Source organism: Ovis aries, chromosome 14 (assembly GCF_016772045.2).
Source record: "Ovis aries strain OAR_USU_Benz2616 breed Rambouillet chromosome 14, ARS-UI_Ramb_v3.0, whole genome shotgun sequence".
Classification (NCBI taxonomy): domain Eukaryota; kingdom Metazoa; phylum Chordata; class Mammalia; order Artiodactyla; family Bovidae; genus Ovis; species Ovis aries.
The window spans coordinates 45864385-45885036 of NC_056067.1; the positions used below are offsets into that span (position 1 = coordinate 45864385).

General features: G+C 55.8%; 2 protein-coding genes across 3 annotated transcripts; both read left to right on the top strand.

The window, feature by feature from the left end:
- Positions 1-190: 190 nt before the first annotated feature.
- Positions 191-9138, top strand: KIRREL2 (kirre like nephrin family adhesion molecule 2). Its single transcript, XM_042231381.2, has 15 exons — positions 191-457; positions 683-832; positions 1422-1571; positions 1743-1903; positions 2520-2670; positions 2942-3047; positions 3141-3289; positions 3617-3744; positions 3838-3970; positions 4260-4360; positions 4519-4738; positions 5215-5319; positions 5640-5740; positions 6088-6153; positions 8092-9138. The coding sequence occupies exons 1-15, from the start codon at positions 406-408 to the stop codon at positions 8425-8427; spliced, it is 2109 nt and encodes a 702-aa protein (XP_042087315.2). The 5' UTR covers positions 191-405; the 3' UTR covers positions 8428-9138.
- A 1105-nt stretch (positions 9139-10243) lies between these two features.
- On the top strand, positions 10244-19958 carry APLP1 (amyloid beta precursor like protein 1). Of its 2 annotated transcripts, none has more exons than XM_027977396.2 (17): positions 10244-10481; positions 11320-11463; positions 12279-12411; positions 12640-12752; positions 12985-13118; positions 13231-13415; positions 13871-14001; positions 14375-14449; positions 15325-15483; positions 15567-15695; positions 17202-17301; positions 18203-18310; positions 18546-18572; positions 18762-18832; positions 19064-19126; positions 19259-19402; positions 19504-19958. In XM_027977396.2, the coding sequence occupies exons 1-17, from the start codon at positions 10353-10355 to the stop codon at positions 19600-19602; spliced, it is 1944 nt and encodes a 647-aa protein (XP_027833197.1). In that variant the 5' UTR covers positions 10244-10352; the 3' UTR covers positions 19603-19958. The 2 variants fall into 2 exon arrangements, with proteins under 2 accessions (XP_027833197.1, XP_027833198.1); XM_027977397.2 differs by having other exon boundaries at positions 18549-18572.
- Positions 19959-20652: the final 694 nt, after the last annotated feature.

Here is a 20652-nt window from a genome sequence, read left to right on the forward strand (position 1 = left end):
GCTTCAACCCAGGTGTTCCAGCTCCCAGACCTTAAGGGGGCTGGAGTGTCCACCCGCTGGCAGGGACGCCGCCCTGAGTGCCCCCATTCATCCGCGTCGGGCCGCGGGAGTTTCTCAATGGGAAGAGGGCGGGTATCCCAGGGGGCGGGCCGGGGCGGGGCGAGTGGGAACCAGCCCTCCAGGGTCTCTCGGAGACCTGACGCGCCGAACTGGCAGGCGTTTCAGAGCGGCGGAGCAGACGAGGGGACCTCCAGGTCAAAGAGAGGGGAGCTTCTAGCCTGGGGCGAAGAGTCAGGAGCGGAGGGGACTCCAGGCCAGAGTGGTGGGAAGTGTGCTCCGAGAAAGGAACTGGCAGGGAAGCCAGTGCAACAGCAAGTCTGCTGGGTCTTGGGGGACACACTTAGGATGCTCGTGCCAGTACTCCTCGTCCTCTCCTTCTGCCTCAGGGGGCGTGCAGGTACCACGAGGGGCCGGCGCAGATACATACAGGGGAGGGTCGTTTGCCAGCTGTCGCTTTGCTGGGATAGATGGGACTGAGGGTCCAGACTCCTGGGTCTGACGGAAGAGAACTCTGGGAGCCTGGGCTTCTGGGTCTGAGGGCAGAGCGGATTGGGGACTGGACTTAATCGGGAGCTCCTGACTATGCTAAGCTTGGCTCTGCTCCCTCGCCCCACTCTCTTAGGCCTGGCACCCCACTTTCTGCAACAGCCAGAGGACCAGGTAGTTCTGTTGGGAGACGAGGCCCGGCTGCCCTGTGCCCTGGGCGCCTACCGGGGACTGGTTCAGTGGACTAAGGACGGGCTGGCTCTAGGGGGCGAAAGGGACCTTCCAGGTGAGGCTTTACTATCTCTTCTGGGAGGGGCTGGCTCCAGGGTGAGGATGCTGGGCTTGAGGTACAACTGAAATTTCTAGTTTGACATTTTCAAGTTTAGGAAATTAATGGGCTCAGGGAAACATTTGGGAGTCTTGAATTTTCAGGATCTTCTTTGGAGCTGACCCATAGGGTTTGGAAATTTTTATTTGGATTGTAAAATAGTGCATCAGTGCCAAATAGCACATAAAACATAAATGGAAGATTTGTCAAATAATTCTAAAATAGATATCCGTGTAACAACTACCCAGCCCTGTTGCCAGCTCCCCAGAAGCCCTCCTTATTATTCCCTTCTCTCGTAGCTCCCTCCCTCCCTACTACCTACAGGTAGTATCTACTCTGATTCTTATGGCAATTGTTTTCTTGCTTTTTCTCCCCCTGAATTTATCATCCCCTTAAGTTTGTAGCGACACTGGACTGGGAAGGGATTAGTCTCTCTGGCCCAGCCCCCACTTTTGGTAGTGTCTTTCCAGTGTGAGGTGCCTGGGGATGGAGGCCTGGGACCAGGAACTCAGAACCACAGTGTGACTGCCTCTGTCCCTGACCCCAGGCTGGTCCCGGTACTGGATATCAGGGAATGCAGCGAGTGGCCAGCACGACCTCCACATTAGACCCGTGGAGCTAGAGGATCAAGCATCATATGAATGTCAAGCGACACAAGCTGGCCTCCGCTCTCGACCAGCCCGACTGCATGTGCTGGGTGAGGACTCAGCCCACTTATCCCTGTGGAGCCCGGGGGAGGGGGGATTCACCACCCCAGGGAACCGGGAATATCAGAGTCTGGCGAGAACGAAGGAGATGGCAGTTAGAGCTGGGAAGATCAGGGTCTCTAGGACCCGGATCCAGCTCCGACCCCAGATCCACCCTACAGTGCCTCCAGAACCCCCCCAGGTGCTGGGCGGCCCCTCTGTGTCTCTGGTTGCTGGGGTTCCTGCGAATCTGACCTGTCGGAGCCGTGGTGATGCCCACCCTACCCCTGAGCTGCTGTGGTTTCGAGATGGGGTCCGGCTGGACGGGGCCATCTTCCGCCAGGTTAGGTCCAAGTCTCTGTGCCAGCCCTTCCTTGCTCATTCTGGGAAATTCGGGGGTCCACTCAGACCACAGGCTCATGCAGAGGAGAAGGGCATGAGAAGGCAGAGATTCAAGGCTTGGGATCCTTGGTATGTACTTAAGCATAGGGACTCTAAGTCTAGACTGTGCGTGCAAGCTAAGTCACTTCAGTCGTTTCTGACTCTTTGTGACCCCATGGTCTGCCAGGCTCCTCTGTCCATGGGATTCTCTGGACAAGAATACTGGAGTGGGTTGCTATGCCCTCCTCCAGCGGATCTTTCTGACCCAGAAATCAAAGCTGCATCTCTTATGCCTCTTGCATTGGCAGGCAGGTTCTTTACCACTAGTGCCACCTGGGAAGCCCCCATAGGGCTAGACTACCTGGGTTAAATCCTGTCCCAGTCACTTGTTAGTTGATTGATCTTAACCTCTCTGCCGCTCAGTTTACTTTTCTGTACAGTGGAGTTAATAGTAGTATGCCCGTCTAGGATTACTGGAAGATTAAATAAAGGAATATTTATAAATGCCTGGAAGAGTGACTGACATTAAGTACTACCTAAAGGTAAATGAAATCATCATTATTATTCACAACCTACAGACCCCTTTGAAGGAAGGAACCATCGGGTCAGTGGAGAGCATCTTGTCTTTGACCCCTTCCAGCCATGATGATGGAGCCACCTTGGTTTGCCGGGCCCGGAGCCAGGCCCTGCCTGCAGGGAAGGACACAGCTGTCACACTAAGCCTGCAGTGTGAGTGCAATCAGACACTGGGCTTTGAGCCTGAGGTCCTTGGAGAAAGAAGAACCTGGGATCTGGATTTCAGGGCATGAGAAAGGCGGGGGCTGTGTACCTTGGTTCCCTGGGGGAATTGGGAACTGGAAGCCTAGACTGCTAGCTGAAAGGGAGAAGGGGACTGAGGATCAGACTTCTGGGGTGGAGGAGCTGAGAACTGGACTCCTAGGTCATCAGTGGAGGTGTTCCATGTCCTCGCCCACTACTAACCATTGACTTACCTCTACAGACCCCCCAGTGGTTACTCTGTCTGCAGAACCACAGACAGTGCAGGAGGGAGAGAAGGTCACTTTCCTATGCCAGGCCACAGCCCAGCCTCCTGTCACCGGCTATAGGTGAGGACCCAGGTCATTTCTCCCCAGCCTGGAGGACCAGCTTAGGTGTGCCTGAGGAGCAAGGACAACAATAACACGCCACCATCTTCGCAGATGGGCAAAGGGGGGCTCCCCGGTGCTCGGGGCCCGCGGGCCAATGCTGGAGATAGTGGCTGACGCTTCATTCCTGACTGCACCGGTGTCCTGCGAGGTCAGCAATGCAGTGGGTAGCGCCAACCGCAGCACAGCGCTGGACGTGCAGTGTGAGCCGGGGCGGGGCCGTGGGTGTGGCCAGAGTGTGGCGAGCAGAATGGGACAGCGGCTACCATGAGGCGTGGCTGCGAAGGGCTGCTGGGGATGGTGCGCCCGATGTAGGATTTAGGCGGGATTTGGCTGTGCTGGATCAGTGCCAAAGTGGAGCAGGGGCGGGGCGAGAGTGGGATTGAGGCTTGTGGGTCGGACGTGCGCCGCCGAGTTAACTGGGGGCTTCAACCCAATGGGCCCTTGTGGGTGTCGTTTCTGAGCGTCTGCTCCGAAGACAGAAGTTACATCCCTCCCTGGTCACGTGGCCCCTCTTCGGTCTCCTCCAGTTGGGCCGATTCTACAGGCAAAGCCGAAACCCTTGTCGGTGGACGTAGGAGAAGACGCCTCCTTCAGCTGTGTCTGGCGCGGGAATCCGCTCCCAAGGGTAACCTGGACCCGCCGCAGGGACGCACAGGTGAGGCCAGATCTGGGGCTTGTGGCCACGGCTGGCAGTAGGGGAGGGACTTCCCCCCAAGGTCGTGCCCTTGACGCCCCTTCCCTTTCTCAGGTGCTGGCCTCCGGGCCCACGCTGCGTCTTCCCGCGGTGGGGCCCGAGGATGCAGGCGACTACGTGTGCAGGGCCGAGCCGGGGCTCTCGGGCCAGGGCGGTGGCGCTGCGGAAGCTAGGCTGACTGTGAACGGTGAGAAAGAGGTGCTCCCTAGTGGACCCAGTGGGTTCTGGGATAAGAAGTGGGCAGAGGGGATGAGGTCTAATGGGAGTGAGAGTGGCCATGAGAAGGGGTTGGGGTGCCTGGAGATTGCAGCTGGACCTACAAAAGGCTAGCCTCAGTAGGGTTCACGTTTGTCGACAGGAGTGGGATGGTAGGTTGAGGTTAGTGGGGAGAGCGGAGGCCTGACCCCGCCAGCTTGAGAATGGGCTCTGGGGAGGGCGGGGCCTCTCCTCTGACTGGTCCACCATCTCCACACCAGCTCCCCCAGTAGTGACCGCTCTGCACTCTGCACCCGCCTTCCTGAGGGGCCCCGCCCGCCTCCAGTGTCTGGTCTTCGCTTCCCCTGCCCCAGAAGCCGTGGTAAGGAAAGTCCCCGTTCTCATGACCCATCCGGCCACACGAACCTCCTAGACAGACTCCCCAAACCGCTGTGGTTACCTCTGACTTTTCCCAGACCCTGCCCACACCTTCTCGCCCTCCCGAGTCTCCTCAGTGACCTTCCTCTTTTGTGCCCCCAGGTATGGTCTTGGGATGAGGGCTTCCTGACGGCGGGGTCACGGGGTCGGTTCCTGGTGGAGAACTTCCCAGCCCCAGAGGGCCTCGGGGGACAGGGTCCAGGCCTGATCTCTGTGCTACACATTTCGGGGACCCAGGAGTCCGACTTTCACCGGGGCTTCAACTGCACTGCCCGGAACCGATTGGGTGAGGGAGGCACCCAGGTCAGCCTGGGCCGTAGAGGTGAGATTCTGGGCCTGAAGACCCCAAATCTGAGGTTTTCAAACCCTCAAAATGCCACAGTTTCCAAACGGAAGACCCTCAAAGGCAGAGCCTTCAAACCTTGGGAGCCTCAAAACTAGGAGTCCCTTGAATCCTGAGATTCCACACCCCCAACAATAATTTAAATACAGAATCCTAAACTAAAAGACCTCTCACACTTAGGGACTCTAAAGAAGACAACCTCCAAATATAGAAAATTGCAAAGTAAAATACCTTCAAACTTTATGGCTTCCTAAAGTCAGGGAATCTAAACTTATGAAACCCCAAGTTCATGTGCTCTTAAACCCAGAGACCCCAAGCTAGGGGACTACTAAACTTGGGAATCCCCATACTTGATGACCTTTGAGCAGAGGTTCCCTTACTCAAGCCCTGTTCCCCAGTTCCTGCTCAGTCATCTGCTCAGCCTCCTCAGGAACCCCCTCCCCTTCTTCCCACAGACTTGCTGCCCACTGTGCGGATTGTGGCTGGAGTGGCCGCCGTGGCCACGACTCTCCTTATGATCATCACTGGGGTGGCCCTCTGCTGCTGGCGCCACGGCAGGGGTCAGTGTCTGAGCCCCACCCCAGACCCCCACACAGGCCCTGTACACTGGTTGCTCTGGCCTTGGGGCTTGTCCCAGTCCTGCCTCTCCAGACTCACTTTGGGCTTGGCTCCCATTCAAAGCCTGGTTCCCAGCTCAAGCTCTAACTCCATCTCCTCAGGGTCGCACCCCTCACCCCCCCTAGGTCAGTGGTCTCTTTGATTCCCAGCCTTCCAGCCTGATTTGCCCCAGTTCACTCTCCTCCTGCTCACTGGTCTCCACAAACCGTGACCCAGCCCCATCACTTACCTTTGCCCTCACCTCCAATGTCCCTGGCCTCAGCCTCTTTCTCCAAGCAAAAGAACCTGGTGCGAATCCCAGGGAGCAACGATGGCTCCAGTTCCAGGGGCCCTGAGGAGGAGACAGGCAGCAGCAAAGATCAGGTAGGATGTGAGGGTCCCCAGACTTGATGGTACCTCAAAACCCGAATAATAACCCAGTCCCAGTTGTGATCCCCATCCCAATCGGGCCCCCAAAACTCAAATAGAGCCCTAGTCCCAACAGTGACCCTTAGATCCAAACGTCCCTCAAATCCAAGTATGCCCCATCCCAATTATTCCCTATCCCTATCCCTATCCCTAGGGCTCCTTGTTGTCCTATGTCCAGACCCCAGCTCCCAGGTGCCCTTCGCCCTTCCTCTCTGGCCTCAGATGTTCAACTGAGGGTCTCTGGGGTCTGGCATCCCCTGCAGTGTAGTCTACACTCCCTCTCACTAAGCACTATACCCTAGGGCCCCATCGTGCACACAGACCACAGTGACCTGGTTCTAGATGAGGAGGGGGCTCTGGAGACCAAGGTGAGTGCTGGGAAAAGCGGGGCTCCCTTCACTGTGTCTCCAGCTCCCTCCCCACTTCTGTTCCCTCCCTTTTCATTCTGGCCCCTAGGTCCCTCTACCCACTTCTTATTTTTTAAATATTATCTATTTATTTGGTTGTGTTGGGTCTTAGTTGTGGCACGCAGGATCTTTGATCTTTGCTGCCGTATGCAGGATTTTTTTTTTAGTTGTGACATGTGAGATCTAGTTCCCTGATCAGGGATCTAACTGCATTGAAACCCTGCCTTGGCCTTCTGCATCGGGAACAGGGAGTCTTAGCCCCTGGACCAGCAGGGAAGTCCCCCTCTACCCAGTTCTTGCTGCCTCCTGGGCTGTCTCACCCACCTCCACAGTCTCAGTTGGTTTGTCTGCTGACTATGCCCACGTATCTGCCCCAGCCTTGGCTTGCATCTTGAGCCCCAGTCAAGGTTATACCCTGCCTGTGCTTTTCCCATCAGAGGCCAACATCCCACATCAGGCCTCCTAGATGCCTCTCCCCCGTTGCTTCACCCAGGCCCCTTATGCCTACCAGGTTCCACACTAGCTTCATATTTCCCCAAACTTGTCCTTCCTTTGGGGCCCCATTTTTCGGGGGCTCCAGTGACCGCAGTTCCCAGTCCAGAGCCCTTCTCTCTCTCTCTACCTAGCAGATGCTAGTCTCTTGGCCTCAAACACTCCTTTCTTCACGTGTGCATGTATGCTAAGTCGTTTCAGTCCTGTCTGACTCCTTGTGACCCTATGGACTGCAGCCTGCCAGGCTGCTCTGTCCATGGGATTCTCCAGGCAAAAATACTGAAACAAGTTGCCATGCCCTCCTCCAAGGGATCTTCCTGACCCGGGGATCGAACCCACATCTCTTATGTCTCCTGCATTGGCAGGCAGGTTCTTTACCTCTAGCACCACTTGGGAAGCCCCCTTTCTTCACATACCTACCTAATTCTCTCCATTATTCCTCTGGTGTCAGTTCAAACATTTCTTCTTCTTTTGCTTTTAAGATTGATTGATTGATTGATTGGCTGTGGTGGGCCTTTTGTTGCTTCCGGCAGACTTTTCTCTAGTTGCAGAGAGCAGAGGCTACTCTCTAGCTGTGGTGTGTGGGCTTCCCATCTTGGTGGCTTCTTATATAGCAAAGTTCAGGCTCTAGGGCGCATTGCAACACATGGGTCCAGTAGTTGTGGAGCACAGGCTTGGATGCTTCATGACTCGTGGGATCTTCCTGGACCAGGGATCAAACCAGTGTCCCTTGCACTGACTGGTGGATTCTTAACCAATGGACCACCAGGAAAGCCCTCAAACACTTTTTGTGCTGGAAAACTTTTGCTTCTCTCCTCTTAGCCCCAATCATTCTGTTTCACCTGTCACAGCTATGACCACTGTGATCTAGGCTTCCCCACCGCAGTCTGAAGGTTCTCCCATCACTGTTCCAGTCACTCTGCCCGAATTTCCTCCATCGCATCCCTGACCCTTCCTGGTTCTGTCTGGTGACTCATCATTTCTCCTTTGACCTGCGATCTCCATGAAGATGGGACTAGGTCTATTCTAGAGAGAGATGTCTCCAGCAGCAGCACAGGGCATGACATAGAATCAAAGCCTCTGGGCTGTTGAGCAAATGTAAGAATGGATGTCTTGATTGATCTCCATTTCTTTCTCTTGTTCCCTCTGCATCTCCTTCCATACCACCATCCCTTGGCAGACCTCTGTCTCTGCCTTTCTCTGTCCATCTCTTTCTGTCTTTTCATCTCTTGTTACTGTTTTTGTGTCTCTTTGCCCTTCTATATGTCTCTGGATTCTCTGCCTCTCCTCCTTCTATCTTTTTGTCTCTCCCTAGGTATGGTTCTTTCTCAATGTCTCTCTCTAGTCACTTACCGTCACCCGTGTATACCCTCACACACCTTACCAAGTCCCATTTTGTCCCCTCAGGACCCAACCAATGGTTACTACAAGGTCCGAGGAGTCAGTGTGAGCCTGAGCCTTGGAGAAGCCCCTGGAGGAGGTCTCTTCCTACCACCCTCCTCCCCTCTTGGACCTCCAGGAACCCCTACCTTCTATGACTTCAATCCACATCTGGGCATGGTCCCCCCCTGCAGACTATATAGAGCCCGAGCAGGCTATCTGACCACACCTCATCCTCGAGCTTTTACCAGCTACATCAAACCCACATCCTTTGGACCCCCAGATCTGGCCCCCAGCACTCCCCCCTTCCCATATGCTGCCTTCCCCACACCCAGCCACCCACGTCTCCAGACTCATGTGTGATATCTCTCCCGCTGAAGAGTCTTGGGATCTTCAACTAGCATAATGGATTGTCCTGATTTCTGAGTAACCAGAACAAACTGGCTATGGAACAAACCCTTCCAAAACTGAACCTTGAGGGGAGGGAAAGATCATTGCAGTTGCCTGGGTCATTGCAAGAAAGCCGCTGGGCTTGCCTCTTCCTCTGTATAAAAGAGATTCAAGAGAGCAGATGGGCCCTTTGCAGAGGGATGGGGACAGGGGTTATGGGAGTTAGGGACAGAGAAGGAAATTGCTTCCAAACACTGAAAGAAGAGATTTCAAGATGGCCACTCACATTAAGAAGAAAGGCAACATAAAGCAGATCAAGATACAGGATCTGCCCTTGCTATCCCCGAGGGATACTTTGCTTCACCCATGGAATTGCTGCCAAAATGGCCATTCAGTCCCTGGGAATCCAAGATGGCCACCATCTTGATTCTTTCTACCTTCCTTAAAGGCCCTGGAAGAACCGGACCCAAGAAGTAAGGACAGGGTGAGGGCTGTTGTGGTGGGAAGGGGGGAAGGAGTGGTGTTGGAATCTGGGAATGAGAATATTTATGTTCAATTAAAAAAAAAAGTTGCAAAGTGAATATCTTAGAAATCCCCTGGCATTATTACTGTCAAGAAAGGGGTCCATTGAATCTGCCCCAAGGCCCTTCTTCTTACCCTAGACTACGAAGTGGCTGTAGAAAAAAAACATGAGCCACCCCGCAGCCCTTTACTATCCACTGAGCACTCGTGCTGCAGTCGTGGGGTTGTAAAGAGTCAGACACGACTGAGTGACTGAACTGAAGTGAGCACTCTAAGCTCTTTTAAGATACATCTGGACAAACAAACTTATGCAGATGCATGCACATGACAGGATTGCCCCAGCCTGCTTGGGGAAGACAATTCTACACTGTATTTTGGGAAGAGAAGGAAGTGAACCCTGAAGGGGAGGCAGCAAAGGAGAGGCTAGGGGTGGGAGAAGAGAACTGTCCTGATCCTCAGAGCAAGAATGGGGGTTGACCCTTATCTTGAGGTGATGGGTACCTGACTCAGCTCATCCTTAAAGAATGGGTCTGGGGGCTTTGGTTCATGCATCCTTGATCTAGGAATTAAAGGTTAACTTGACTAGGGCTCCTGGAAAGCAGAGGAGAAGGCCTGGACTTGTTGATCTTAGGGAGAAAGGGCTGAGGGCTTGGTCTCTGGTCCAGAGAGAGAAGGTGCCTGGGACCCAGACTCTTGGATCTGAGGGAGAAGAGGACTGGGTGTCAACTGCTGTGGGTTTTTTTGTTTTTTTTTTTTTTTTTTTTTAATCAAGCCATTTTATTGAAGGGTTTCAGAGGAGGATCGAAAGGCCGGGAGAACAATGAGATCAGACCTCCTTTTCCTGGCCAGAATCTCCCTAGCTTCACAATCATTTAAAGCTCAACTGCTGTGTTCTTGATTGAGGAAATTTTGGAGGCCTAGGACCTCAAGAGGGGACCTCAAGAGGATTTGGGGGTGGGGTCGGGGTTCCTGTGCTGGCGTCCCTGGAAGAGAAGAAAGACGTTTAGTGAGGGTCTGGGTCCGAGGGAGGAGAAAACTGGAGGTGACAGTCTTGGAGAACTCAAAATCCACAACTACGAAGCCTGTGACCCAGACTCCCGGGTAGGCCCTTCCATAGGCGGGACGCCTGGAGTCTCAAGGGGGCGGGGGCCTGGCGCAGGCTCCCACCCGGGGGTTCCAGGCTGCTCAGCTGTGCGCAAAGCTACCACGCTATTGTCCTGGCCGGGAAGGCGGGGCCGGCGCGGGGCGGGGCTGGCGGCGCCGGCGCAGCTCGGGGGCGTCGGCGGAGGCGGCGGCTGTGGCGCTGGGAGCTCCTGTCACCGCTGGGGCCCGGCCGGGCGGGAGTGCTGGAGACGTGAGGGCTCGAGGGCCCGGACATGGGGCCCGCCAGCCCCGCCGCTCGAGGTCTGGGCCCGCTGCTGCGGTTGCTGCCACTGTTGCTGCTGCTTCTGCGCGTGCAGCTCGCCGAAGGGAACCTGGCCGGTGGGAGCCCCAGCGCGGCCGAGGTGAGGCCCGGCCGGGCCCTAGGGGGTGGGGGAAGGGGCGGGACCGCGCCTCTGGACCCCGGGGCGGATAGGTCCGGAGCAGAAGGCGCAGTCTTTTCAGCCAGGTGGCCAGCCCTCAGGCGCCCCTAATAGCACTAGGCATTCAGAAACCCCTAAGTCCAGGCCCCAGCTCGTCCCGAAGTCTAGCCCCTTGAGACACTCTGGACCTAGGTGACTCAGCCCCAGCCCATCTGAATAGGACCCGCCGGGCAGCAAGGCATCTAGAGCCAAGAATCTGGGCCCTTTTTATCCTCGGGACCCATATGAAGGCTCCCGCAAGGCTCCCAGAACCCAGGAGGCTAGACCTCCAGTCACCGCCCCCCCAACCCAGGCTGTAGCTCTCCATCCCCCAAGGACTTAGTGTCCAGGCCTGCAGCGCCCTGAAGCCAGGCCTTGTGGTCTTTCCACTCGAGAATGATGCGAGCGTGAGCTAGGGGCGGAGGGAGGAGGGGCCAGAACGCCTGGGTTCTGGCCTTCTCCCCCGCCATTCAAGTTTAACCCCTTCGAGCTCCAGTGCGGCTGCGCTGGGGTGAGGGCGGGGCTTGTCTCCGCGGCAACAAGGCCGTGAGAATCCCGGGAGACCCCGAGTCGCCATAGCAACGGCAGAGCTGGGGCGGCCCCAGGCCCAGTGGGAGCTGTTTCCCAGGGAACCAAACCTCCACAGAGGCGGGTGCGCGACGCTTGATGGAGGGGGCTGGTGCTGAGGATGTGACCATCTGGGTCCTAGGGAGCAAAGGACCGGGGGACTCACATGTCAGCGTCCCCCGTGCCCTCGCTGATCCCTCCGCCCCACCCCCAGGCCCCAGGGTCTGCGCAGGTGGCTGGACTATGCGGGCGACCAACCCTTCACCGGGACCTGCGCACCGGCCGCTGGGAACCAGACCCTCAGCTCTCACGACGCTGTCTTCGGGACCCGCAGCGCGTGCTGGAGTACTGCAGACAGGTAGGCGGGACCGACTGAGAGGGGCGTGGCCAGCAAAAAAGCGGGTCCAAGCTGGGACCCGGTTGCCCTTAAGAAGCTAGCCGTGCAAAGGCAAGGTCCGGGGAAATGAGGGGTTCAAGAAGGCATGGGAAACTAGGGGACATGGCCAACAAAGAGGCAAAGTTAGGATAGGACTTACCTGTTTTTGAGAAACTAGGTCAAGAAAAGAGAAGAACCATGCAAACACGGCCAGCTGAGGACAGTGTCCAAGTGATGAGATGGAATTTAACAATGTGGTGGACACTTTAAAGAGCAGGTGTAGGTGGGCGTGGCAATTAAGAGGCGGGGCTAAGACAAAAAGACCTCGTGGACTCGAGTGACTCGGAAAGGGATGGAACCCAATGGGAGAGTGGAAAGCTAGGAGGTGTGGCTATGAAAAAGCAAGTCTAATACAAAAAGAAAGGATCCTGAGAGGCCAGAGGCGAGGCTTAAAGAAGGGTGGAATCTATGGGGAGATGAACTTGATTGGGGGAACGGGCAGAAGCGACTAGAAAAGAGATGGGCTTAGAAGGACAGCTTTGGGGTAATGGAGGGACCTTCATAAAGAAACCCGACAGGCAAAGGGGTGCAGCCTAAGGATGGAAGGGAGAGGTACTAAGGGGCGTGCCCAGTGACGGGTGGGGCTTAGATATCTAAGTCCTGTTCTACTGAGAAGCAGGGCCTAGGGAAGAGTGGTTCTTTCGAATACTAGAGCCTTGAAAAGGGACACGCCGTCGCAGGAGCGCACCTGGTAGGGGAGGGACAGAGGGCTAATCGCCCCGACTCGGTGCCCCCAGATGTACCCGGAGCTGCAGATTGCCCGTGTGGAGCAGGCGACGCAGGCCATCCCCATGGAACAATGGTGCGGGGGTGCCCGGGGTGGCCACTGTGCCCACCCCCACCACCAAGTTGTGCCTTTCCACTGCCTGCGTGAGTCACAGGCTGGCGGGTTGGGGAACGGAAGGTGGGGGGTTGGGTGGTAGTCCCCAGGGGGTGAGAGTCTGGCCCTGGTCTCAGGCTCACATTAGGGGGCTAGGTGCCTGAGTCCACAGTGGGACAGAAGCCTCTGAGGATAAAAGATCTGGATTCTGGGGTGGGGGGAGTTGGTAGGGCTGGTGGCTATGGGAGTGTCTCACACCGATGCTGCCCATTTTCTAGCTGGCGAATTCGTGAGCGAGGCCCTGCTGGTGCCTGAAGGCTGCCGGTTCTTGCACCAGGAGCGCATGGACCAGTGCGAGAGTTCAGCCCGGAGGCAGCAGGAAGCACAGGAAGTAAGGACCCAGCCCCTCATCCTCCCACCCCTCCCGAGAACCCAGGATTCCAATCCCCTAACACCCTCCTCCTCCACAACCCGAGTCTGAGCCTCAGCCCCCTCTTCCCAGTGGGACAGAACCAGGAATCCAGGCTCCAAGCCCCATCAGGTCCTCAGACTCAGGCATCCAGGCTCCCCCTCCACCCTTCCTTACTCCCCAGTCCTGGTATCTATGCCCGCTCTGCTCACAGGCCTGCAGCTCCCAGGGCCTCATCCTGCATGGCTCAGGCATGCTTTTGCCCTGTGGCGCGGATCGGTTCCGAGGTGTGGAATATGTGTGCTGCCCACCTCCAGTGACCCCCAACCCATCTGGGACAGCAGTCGGGTGAGTGAGAAGGAACCTTCCAGGCCCAACCCTCCAGGCTCCTGAGGCAGAAGATGGAAGCCTGGGGACCTGGGCCCAGGTTCTTATTTTCTTGGGTCTTCTGCTCCCTCAGTGACCCCTCCACCCGGTCCTGGCCCCCGGGAGGCAGAGTTGAGAGGGGTGATGACGAGGAAGAGGAGGAATCCTTCCTGCAGCCAGTAGATGATTACTTTGTGGAGCCCCCACGAGCTGAGGAAGAGGAGGACGACGACAGAGTCCCACCCTCAAGCTCCCAGACCCCTGCAGGGGTCAGCAAAGGTGAAGCCATCTCTAAACCCCACCCTCTCCACCCTAGAAGGAGGAGGATTTAAGAGAGCTTTGGTGTAGGGGCATTTGAGAAGGGACCTGCTGGGGAGAAGCCCTGTGGGGGGAAATGGGAGGGATGGGAATGGCTTTGGATAGAGTGGAGGTGAAAGGGCCACCCTGTGAGGAAGGCAAAGGGTAAGGGTGGTTTGGGAGTACCCAGGAGTGAAGGAGCCATTTGGTATGTCTGAAGGATTATTTGGTGGAAAGCTTGAAGGATAGTGTGATGGATTCCTAAACTTTGCAAGAACAGGTCCAATTCAGAACCAGATCTGTGATGCCAGGCAGCAGCTATGGTTGAAGTGAACACACAGGGGTCTCCACTGCGCTCTAGGAAATGCAGTTCTCTGGGAAGGGAAGCTGACCTGGAGCTGGGCTTCAGGCTGACTCCTGGATTCCCGGCCTTGCAGTGACTCCCACCCCGAGACCCACAGATGGTGTGGACGTGTACTTTGGCATGCCTGGAGAAATCAGTGAGCATGAAGGCTTCCTGAGGGCCAAGATGGATCTGGAGGAGCGCAGGATGCGCCAGATTAATGAGGTGATGGTACTGGGGGCCCCAGGATCCCCCATAACACAGAGCTCCCTAATTACCAGGAAATTGCTCAGGGACACATTGAGACTACCTCTCAAGGTTCCCGCAGCCTCCATCATCCCCCAGCCCTCCACCCACCCCTAAGATGACCAAGGATCCCCAAGCCACCTAGAGTCCCATTGAGACACCGCCAGATTCCATGGACACTCTGATGCGTGGTACTCTTCCACTTTAAATGCCTCCCGAATCCTCTCTCTCTTGGTGATCCAAGAGGCCGCGGGACTTAAGGGATCTGGAGACTCTGAAGAAGGATGGGATGTGGGGACTTAACTGGGTACAGCAGAGTGGCTTCTAGGATCCTGAAGCTCCCCTTTCCCAGGTGATGCGTGAGTGGGCCATGGCTGATAACCAGTCCAAGAACCTGCCTAAAGCCGACAGACAGGCCCTGAATGAGGTAGGACAGCCTCTAGAGTGTCCTGCTTTGGTACTTGGGCCTATCCACTACCTGGGGCGTAATGAGCTTCAGCCTGGCTCATGCTTTTTCTGGCCTCATTCAGTTTCACCCCTTCCTACTGATATGGGCTTCTCCTGGCCCCATCCCTACCCTTGGCTCCGCCTCTCTTGGCCTACATCCAATCTGACTTTGCTTTCCTCTTCTTCCTCCTCCCACTGGCCATATTTTACCCTCTCTTAACCTGATCCTAACCTCTGAGGGCTGGCTCTGGAGACCTCTCCCAAGCTGGGGCCCGCAGACACAGCCAAGTCCTTTTCAGCCTCTCTCTGATGCTCAGCCCTGGCCCCCCACCCCCGACTCTGGTCCTGCCCCTCTCATTTCACTTTTACCCAATCCCTCCTCAGTAGACCCAGCCTCATCACTCTCCCAGCCACCTGTCTCAGCCTCACCTTGGCACAGCCCTACCCTGTGTAGACCCAGCTCGGCTTAGCCCCATTCCCTGACTCCTGCTCCCGCTCCACTCAGGCTTATTTAGTTACAGCCTGTCTCCAGAGGGCCCTGCCCAGGCCCAAGCCCCACCTTTCCTGCAATACTTGGTCCCTTTCAGCTTCACAGGCTCTGTTCCTACACTCTTCCTACCCATACAGTGGGCTTCACCCGGGCTCCCAGTAGAGCTGGTTCTGCCCCTACTCTACCTGGCCCCTCCAGCCAGTCTCCTGTCTTCCAGTCCCACCCCAGTTCGACTCTGCCTAGGCCTGGATCCAGGGCATCCCACCCCACTTATGGTCCAATAGCCCTCCCTTTCCAGACTCCCTTTGACCTGGGTTTCATCCAGCTGGGCCTCTCACCTGACCCTGTGCCCACCCCGTCACCAGCACTTCCAGTCCATCCTGCAGACCCTGGAGGAGCAGGTGTCCGGCGAGCGACAGCGCCTGGTGGAGACCCACGCCACCCGAGTTATTGCCCTGATCAATGACCAGCGCCGGGCCGCCTTGGAAGGTTTCCTGGCGGCGCTGCAGGGGGATCCACCTCAGGTACGGGAGCCGTGGGGGGTGGGCGGAGGGTAGAGGGTGGAGAGGGCTGGGACGGGCCTGGGCAGCCTCCATCCCTTCCATAGCCGGAGCGGGTCCTGCTGGCCCTGCGGCGCTACCTGCGAGCTGAGCAGAAGGAGCAGAGGCACACACTGAGGCACTACCAGCACGTGGCTGCCGTGGACCCCGAGAAGGCCCAGCAGATGCGCTTCCAGGTGCTCAGCTCTTCCAGCTCCAAACGCTCTGCCATCCCTCGGACCTTGGTCTCTTGGACCCCATCCCTCAGATGCTTCTCTTGCCCCTCAGACCCTCTTTCTTTTTTAGCAATTCATTTATTCATCTATTTCTGTGGGGCTGAGCTGGGTCTTTGTTGCTGTGCAAGGGCTTTCTCTAGTTGTGGCAAGTGGGGGCTGCTCTTCCCCGTGGTGCTCGGGCGTCTCACGGCAGCGGTTTCTCTTGTTGTGGAGCATAGGCTCGAGGCGTGCGGGCTGCAGTAATTATAGCCCGGGGGTTCAGCAGTTGTGGTGCGCCAGCCCAGCTGCCTCAGGGCACGTGGGATCTTCCCAGACCAGGGATCGAACCTGTGTCCCCTGCATGGGCAGGCGGATTCTTAACCACTGGACTACCAGGAAGTCCCTCAGACCCTCTATCTGCCCCTTGGACCTCCTTCCTCTCCCTGGATCCCCCCTTCTGTGCCTGGGACCCATTCTAATCCCTCAGATCCTTAGTTGCTGACCCTGGAACACTGCCTCCACCACCCCCTGTGCCTCTGACCCCTTTCTTGTTCTTGAATTCCCACTTGCTGCCCTTTGGATTCTTATTTCCTGTCCTAGAATCCCCCTCCTGTGCCTGGAACCCTGTTCCTGTCCCTCAACGCTCCTTCTTCCCTAACTCCGCTTGTTTCTCCCTAAAACCCCTGTTTAGTGCCTTTAGATCCTAATTCTTATTTTTTGGATACTCTCTTCCTGTCCAAGAATACTGATTCCATACTCTTGAGCTCCAGGCCTTGCCCTTGAACCACATCATTTCTAACTTTTTATAATGAATTATATTTTTAAAATTATAACAAATTATAATTTATTTATTTTAAATTTTATTTATTTATTCATTTATTTTTAATTATAGCAAGTTATAATTTGTTTACATAGAAACTAATTATATTTATTTATTTTTAATTTTTGGTCACACCCTGTAGCACATGGGGTCTTAGTTTCCTAACCAAGGCTCAAACCCACATCTCCTGCCTTGGAAGGCACAGTTAACCATTGGACCACCAGGGAAGTCCCCACATGACTCCAATTCTACTTCCTTCTCCAGACCCCCTCAAACCTTGCTTCCTACTCCTCAGACCCTACTTTCTGCCTCTCCCCCAACGCATCTCCTCTTGCTGTCTTCTATACCATAGTCATACCCTAGACTCAGCGTGCCTCCTGTGCCCAGCCTTTCCTAGCAGCTACTCCTTTTCCTTCTTCCTTGCTTTCCTTCCCAAGACTCTCACCGCCTGTCTCCCATCCATCTTTTCCTTTTCATTGTATTTTGCTTCTCTTCATCCAGTTTCTCGCCCCCCATGGCCCAATTCCTGGCCCCTGTACCCTCCTTCCTGTCCATTGTAGGTGCTACTATTCCTAGGACCCTCCTGACCTTCCTCCTTCACCCTGCCTCAGTTTCCCCTTCTGTAGCCCACACGGCTCAGTTCATCCCTCACACTCACTCCCCAACAGGTGCAGACCCACCTTCAAGTAATTGAGGAAAGGATGAATCAGAGCCTGGGGCTGCTTGACCAAAACCCCCGCCTGGCTCAGGAGTTGCGGCCCCAGATCCGTGAGTGCCTGACCATGAGCCCCCAACCTTTGACTCCCCTGCCGTTTCAGTTATCTATTCCTATGTAACAACCATCCCCCCCCACCCCGACACACACACACACACACTTAGTGACTTAAATCAGTCATTTTCACTGCTCGTGATTCTGCCATCTGGGTTGTGCTGGGTGCTTATTCTGCGGGTCTTGTCAGTAGGCAAGCGTGTAGCTACCTTGGGCTAGCAAGTCAGCTAGGAGCTAGGACTCTGGCATGAATGAGCCTCCCTCCCTCCAGAGAGGCCTCTCTTCTCCATGGAACCCCTTCATGCGGTCTCTCCAGCAAGGCACATGGACTTCCGTGGTGGTTCAAGCTCCCCAAAGCACCGAAGTAGAAACTGTCAGGTCTTCTTAAGACCTGGGCCCACTTGGTTAAAGCAAGTCACAAACCTAACCCAGATTTACACTGTGGGATCTATTCAAAAGCGTGAATACCAGGAAGTGCAACCCCCCAGAGCCCCTAGATCTACTGTAACTTCCTCCTGGGTCTCCCTAATTCTCCTGCTCTGTAAGGAGGCCATTCTCTATTTATTTGGCTACACCCTGTCTTTGCTGTGGCATGCAGGATCTTTAGTTACGGCTCGTGGGCTCTGAGTTGCAGCATGTGGATTCTAGTTCTCTGACCAGGGATTGAAACTGGACCCCTACATTAGCCACTGAACCACCAGGGAAGTCCTGAGGAGGCCGTTCTCTTGAACTTCAACCTCGCTTCTCCAACATTCAGTTCCCTGTTTTCCCACATCTCACATATGGCTCCCCCCAATCATGCTGTTGTTAGGGTGCCATTCATTCACCCTAACAGGCACCATCCTGTTTTGGGGATCCCTGTGTTCATGAAACCACCCCCTCTCTGCATGTTCCACTCAGAGGAACTCCTCCACTCTGAACACCTGGGCCCCAGTGAGCTGGAAGCCCCTGCCCCAGGGGGCAGCAGTGAGGACAAGAGTGGGCTACAGCCCCTGGATCCCAAGGGTGGTAAGTTAACCCAAATGCACATAACTGCGGACCTTGGGGGCCAGGCCCTCCATCTCAATTCCAATCCCCTAAAGTCTGGAGGTGTCTTAGCCACCGGGTGAGCACTAGAGGGTGGGAAGGAATGTCTGAGGTTTGGAGGCCTCTGGAGGGTCCCCCGGGAGGGGGCGTCCCCGCGCTCTCTTCATGATGCTCTCCTCTTCACGGTTCCGCCTGTCTCATCTCCTCTGGCTGCCAGCAGACACCCCCATGGCCCTTCCCAAAGGTGAGTAGCTCACAGAGTCGCCCCTGGTCACCACATCCCTCTGAGTCCTTGAGCCCAGAGTGGAAAAGGGCCCACATACTGGGAACCCCAGGTCTCCTGGCGTGGGGTCTGGTGCCCCTCTGACCCCTTCCTCAGGCAGGGGTATCACCATTCTGGACTCTCAGGAATGAGATAGGATTTGGGGGTTAGGGTCCACAGAACAAGATGCCGCATCCTCTGGGAAAGACAAGATGACTCCCCTGGAGCAGTACGAACGGAAGGTAAGCCAGCCAGACCTATGGGCACCTGAGGCAGGGCGGGAGAGGGTCCTGGATTCTTAGGTCTTCAGGAGGAGCACGCGGGGGGCTTGAATTCCTTGGCCTCGGAGGGAAGAGGGGACTGAGAACTTGCACTTCAGGGTCCTAGGGGAGAAGAGGGTGGGGGGATGCCCTGCTGGGCCCAGGGGAGGAGTTGGCTTGAACCCAGACTCCTGACACCTCCTACTCCTCCAGGTGAATGTGTCCATTCCAAGGGGCTTTCCTTTCCACTCATCGGAGATTCAGAGGGACGAGCTGGTAAGAGGAGGAATATTCAGGGTACTTAGGGGGAGGGGTCAAGAGGTCAGTGGCTAGACTGTGACTCCCAAAGCCACACAGGGCCCTGGTCAGCCTCAAAGATGACCCCGGTGCCCTCTCCTCCCACTGCAGGCCCCAGCTGGCACAGGCGTGTCCCGAGAGGCCGTGTCCGGTCTGCTGATCATGGGAGCCGGCGGGGGCTCCCTCATCGTCCTCTCCCTGCTGCTCTTGCGCCGGAAGAAGCCCTATGGGGCCATCAGCCATGGAGTGGTGGAGGTAAGGCGCACAAAGACCTGGAGTGGGGAGGAGCCCCAGAGCCCGGGAGATCTGTGGTTGGGTCCCTACAGCCCACTTTCCCACCCCTGCCCCCGTTGCAGGTGGACCCCATGCTGACCCTGGAGGAGCAGCAGCTCCGTGAACTGCAGCGTCATGGCTATGAGAACCCCACCTACCGCTTCCTGGAGGAACGACCCTGAACCAACCCCCTTCACCCCTTCAGCTGAGCCCAGACCTTCCCTCTTCCTGGAACCCCTGAACCCTAACTCCCAGCCTGGGGGAGAGGGTGAAAAAGTTCATTTCAGACCCTTTGTGATGGGGCTGGAAATTCTTATTTCCCCTTTCCAATTCCAAATTTCATCCCTAAGAAATCCCTGGGTATTCCCAGCTGCCCTCCCCACCTCCTTGAGACCTCCTCACTTTAATTTATTTTGTACATTAATTTATTGTCCTTAAGGTGACCAGCAGCTTGGTCCCAGTGTCTGTTGTTCCCTGTAATTCATCCTCCCCTGTGTCCTCCACTAATATCCCAATAAAGTCCTCTTCCCCACCAGGCCATCCTTTGTCTGTCTGGGGGAATGAGGGTGTAATCAGTTCTGGACATTGGTGTGCAGCCCCACCCAGACCTCCTTCACATTTTTAAACTGTGTGCTCAGTCACTCAGTCGTGTTGGACTCTTTACAACCCCATGGACTGTAGCCTGCCAGGCTCCTCTGTCCCTGGGATTTTTTAGGCAAGAATAGTGGAGTGGGTAGCCATTTCCTCCTCCAGAGGATCTTCCCAACCCAGGGATGGAACCTGCCTCTCCTGTGTCTCCTGCATTGGCAGGCGGATTCATTACCACCCGGGTAGATCTTTAAATTTGGGCGGGACCTTGGAAGGGGGCGGGGTCCAGAATCTAGAATAGGCTCTCCCGCCCACCCAGGAGCTTTCCGTGGTACTGAACGGACTGCCCTTTCTAGGCCAGTATCAGCTGGGTTTCAGGCTGGACTCCAAGGAGACTTTGCAAATTTCCCCTGCCTTCTACTCATACACAGTCACATACAACATCCATCCCTGACCTGTGAGCTCAGTGAAGGACAGGGAATCTTGAACCGTACTTCCCATTCCTAAGTCTTCATCCCTTCTTGGGGAGGCGATAGGAATCCCCCTGGAGTGTGGAAATTCAACCACGTGTCCCAGTAAGGCTTATGTGTTGTCTGCAAGTGCCTCCCATTTTGTGACATGCCAGAGCTATCCCTCTATACATT

Coding starts and splice junctions, on each gene's coding strand:
- KIRREL2 (XM_042231381.2), top strand. CDS start 406: ATGCTCGTGCCAGTACTCCTCGTCCTCTCCTTCTGCCTCAGGGGGCGT. Junction 4,739..5,214: donor GGTCAGCCTGGGCCGTAGAG/GTGAGATTCTGG, acceptor TTCTTCCCACAG/ACTTGCTGCCCACTGTGCGG. Junction 6,154..8,091: donor AGGGGGCTCTGGAGACCAAG/GTGAGTGCTGGG, acceptor TTGTCCCCTCAG/GACCCAACCAATGGTTACTA.
- APLP1 (XM_027977396.2), top strand. CDS start 10,353: ATGGGGCCCGCCAGCCCCGCCGCTCGAGGTCTGGGCCCGCTGCTGCGG. Junction 18,311..18,545: donor GCCCCTGGATCCCAAGGGTG/GTAAGTTAACCC, acceptor TCTGGCTGCCAG/CAGACACCCCCATGGCCCTT. Junction 18,573..18,761: donor CCCCATGGCCCTTCCCAAAG/GTGAGTAGCTCA, acceptor TTTGGGGGTTAG/GGTCCACAGAACAAGATGCC.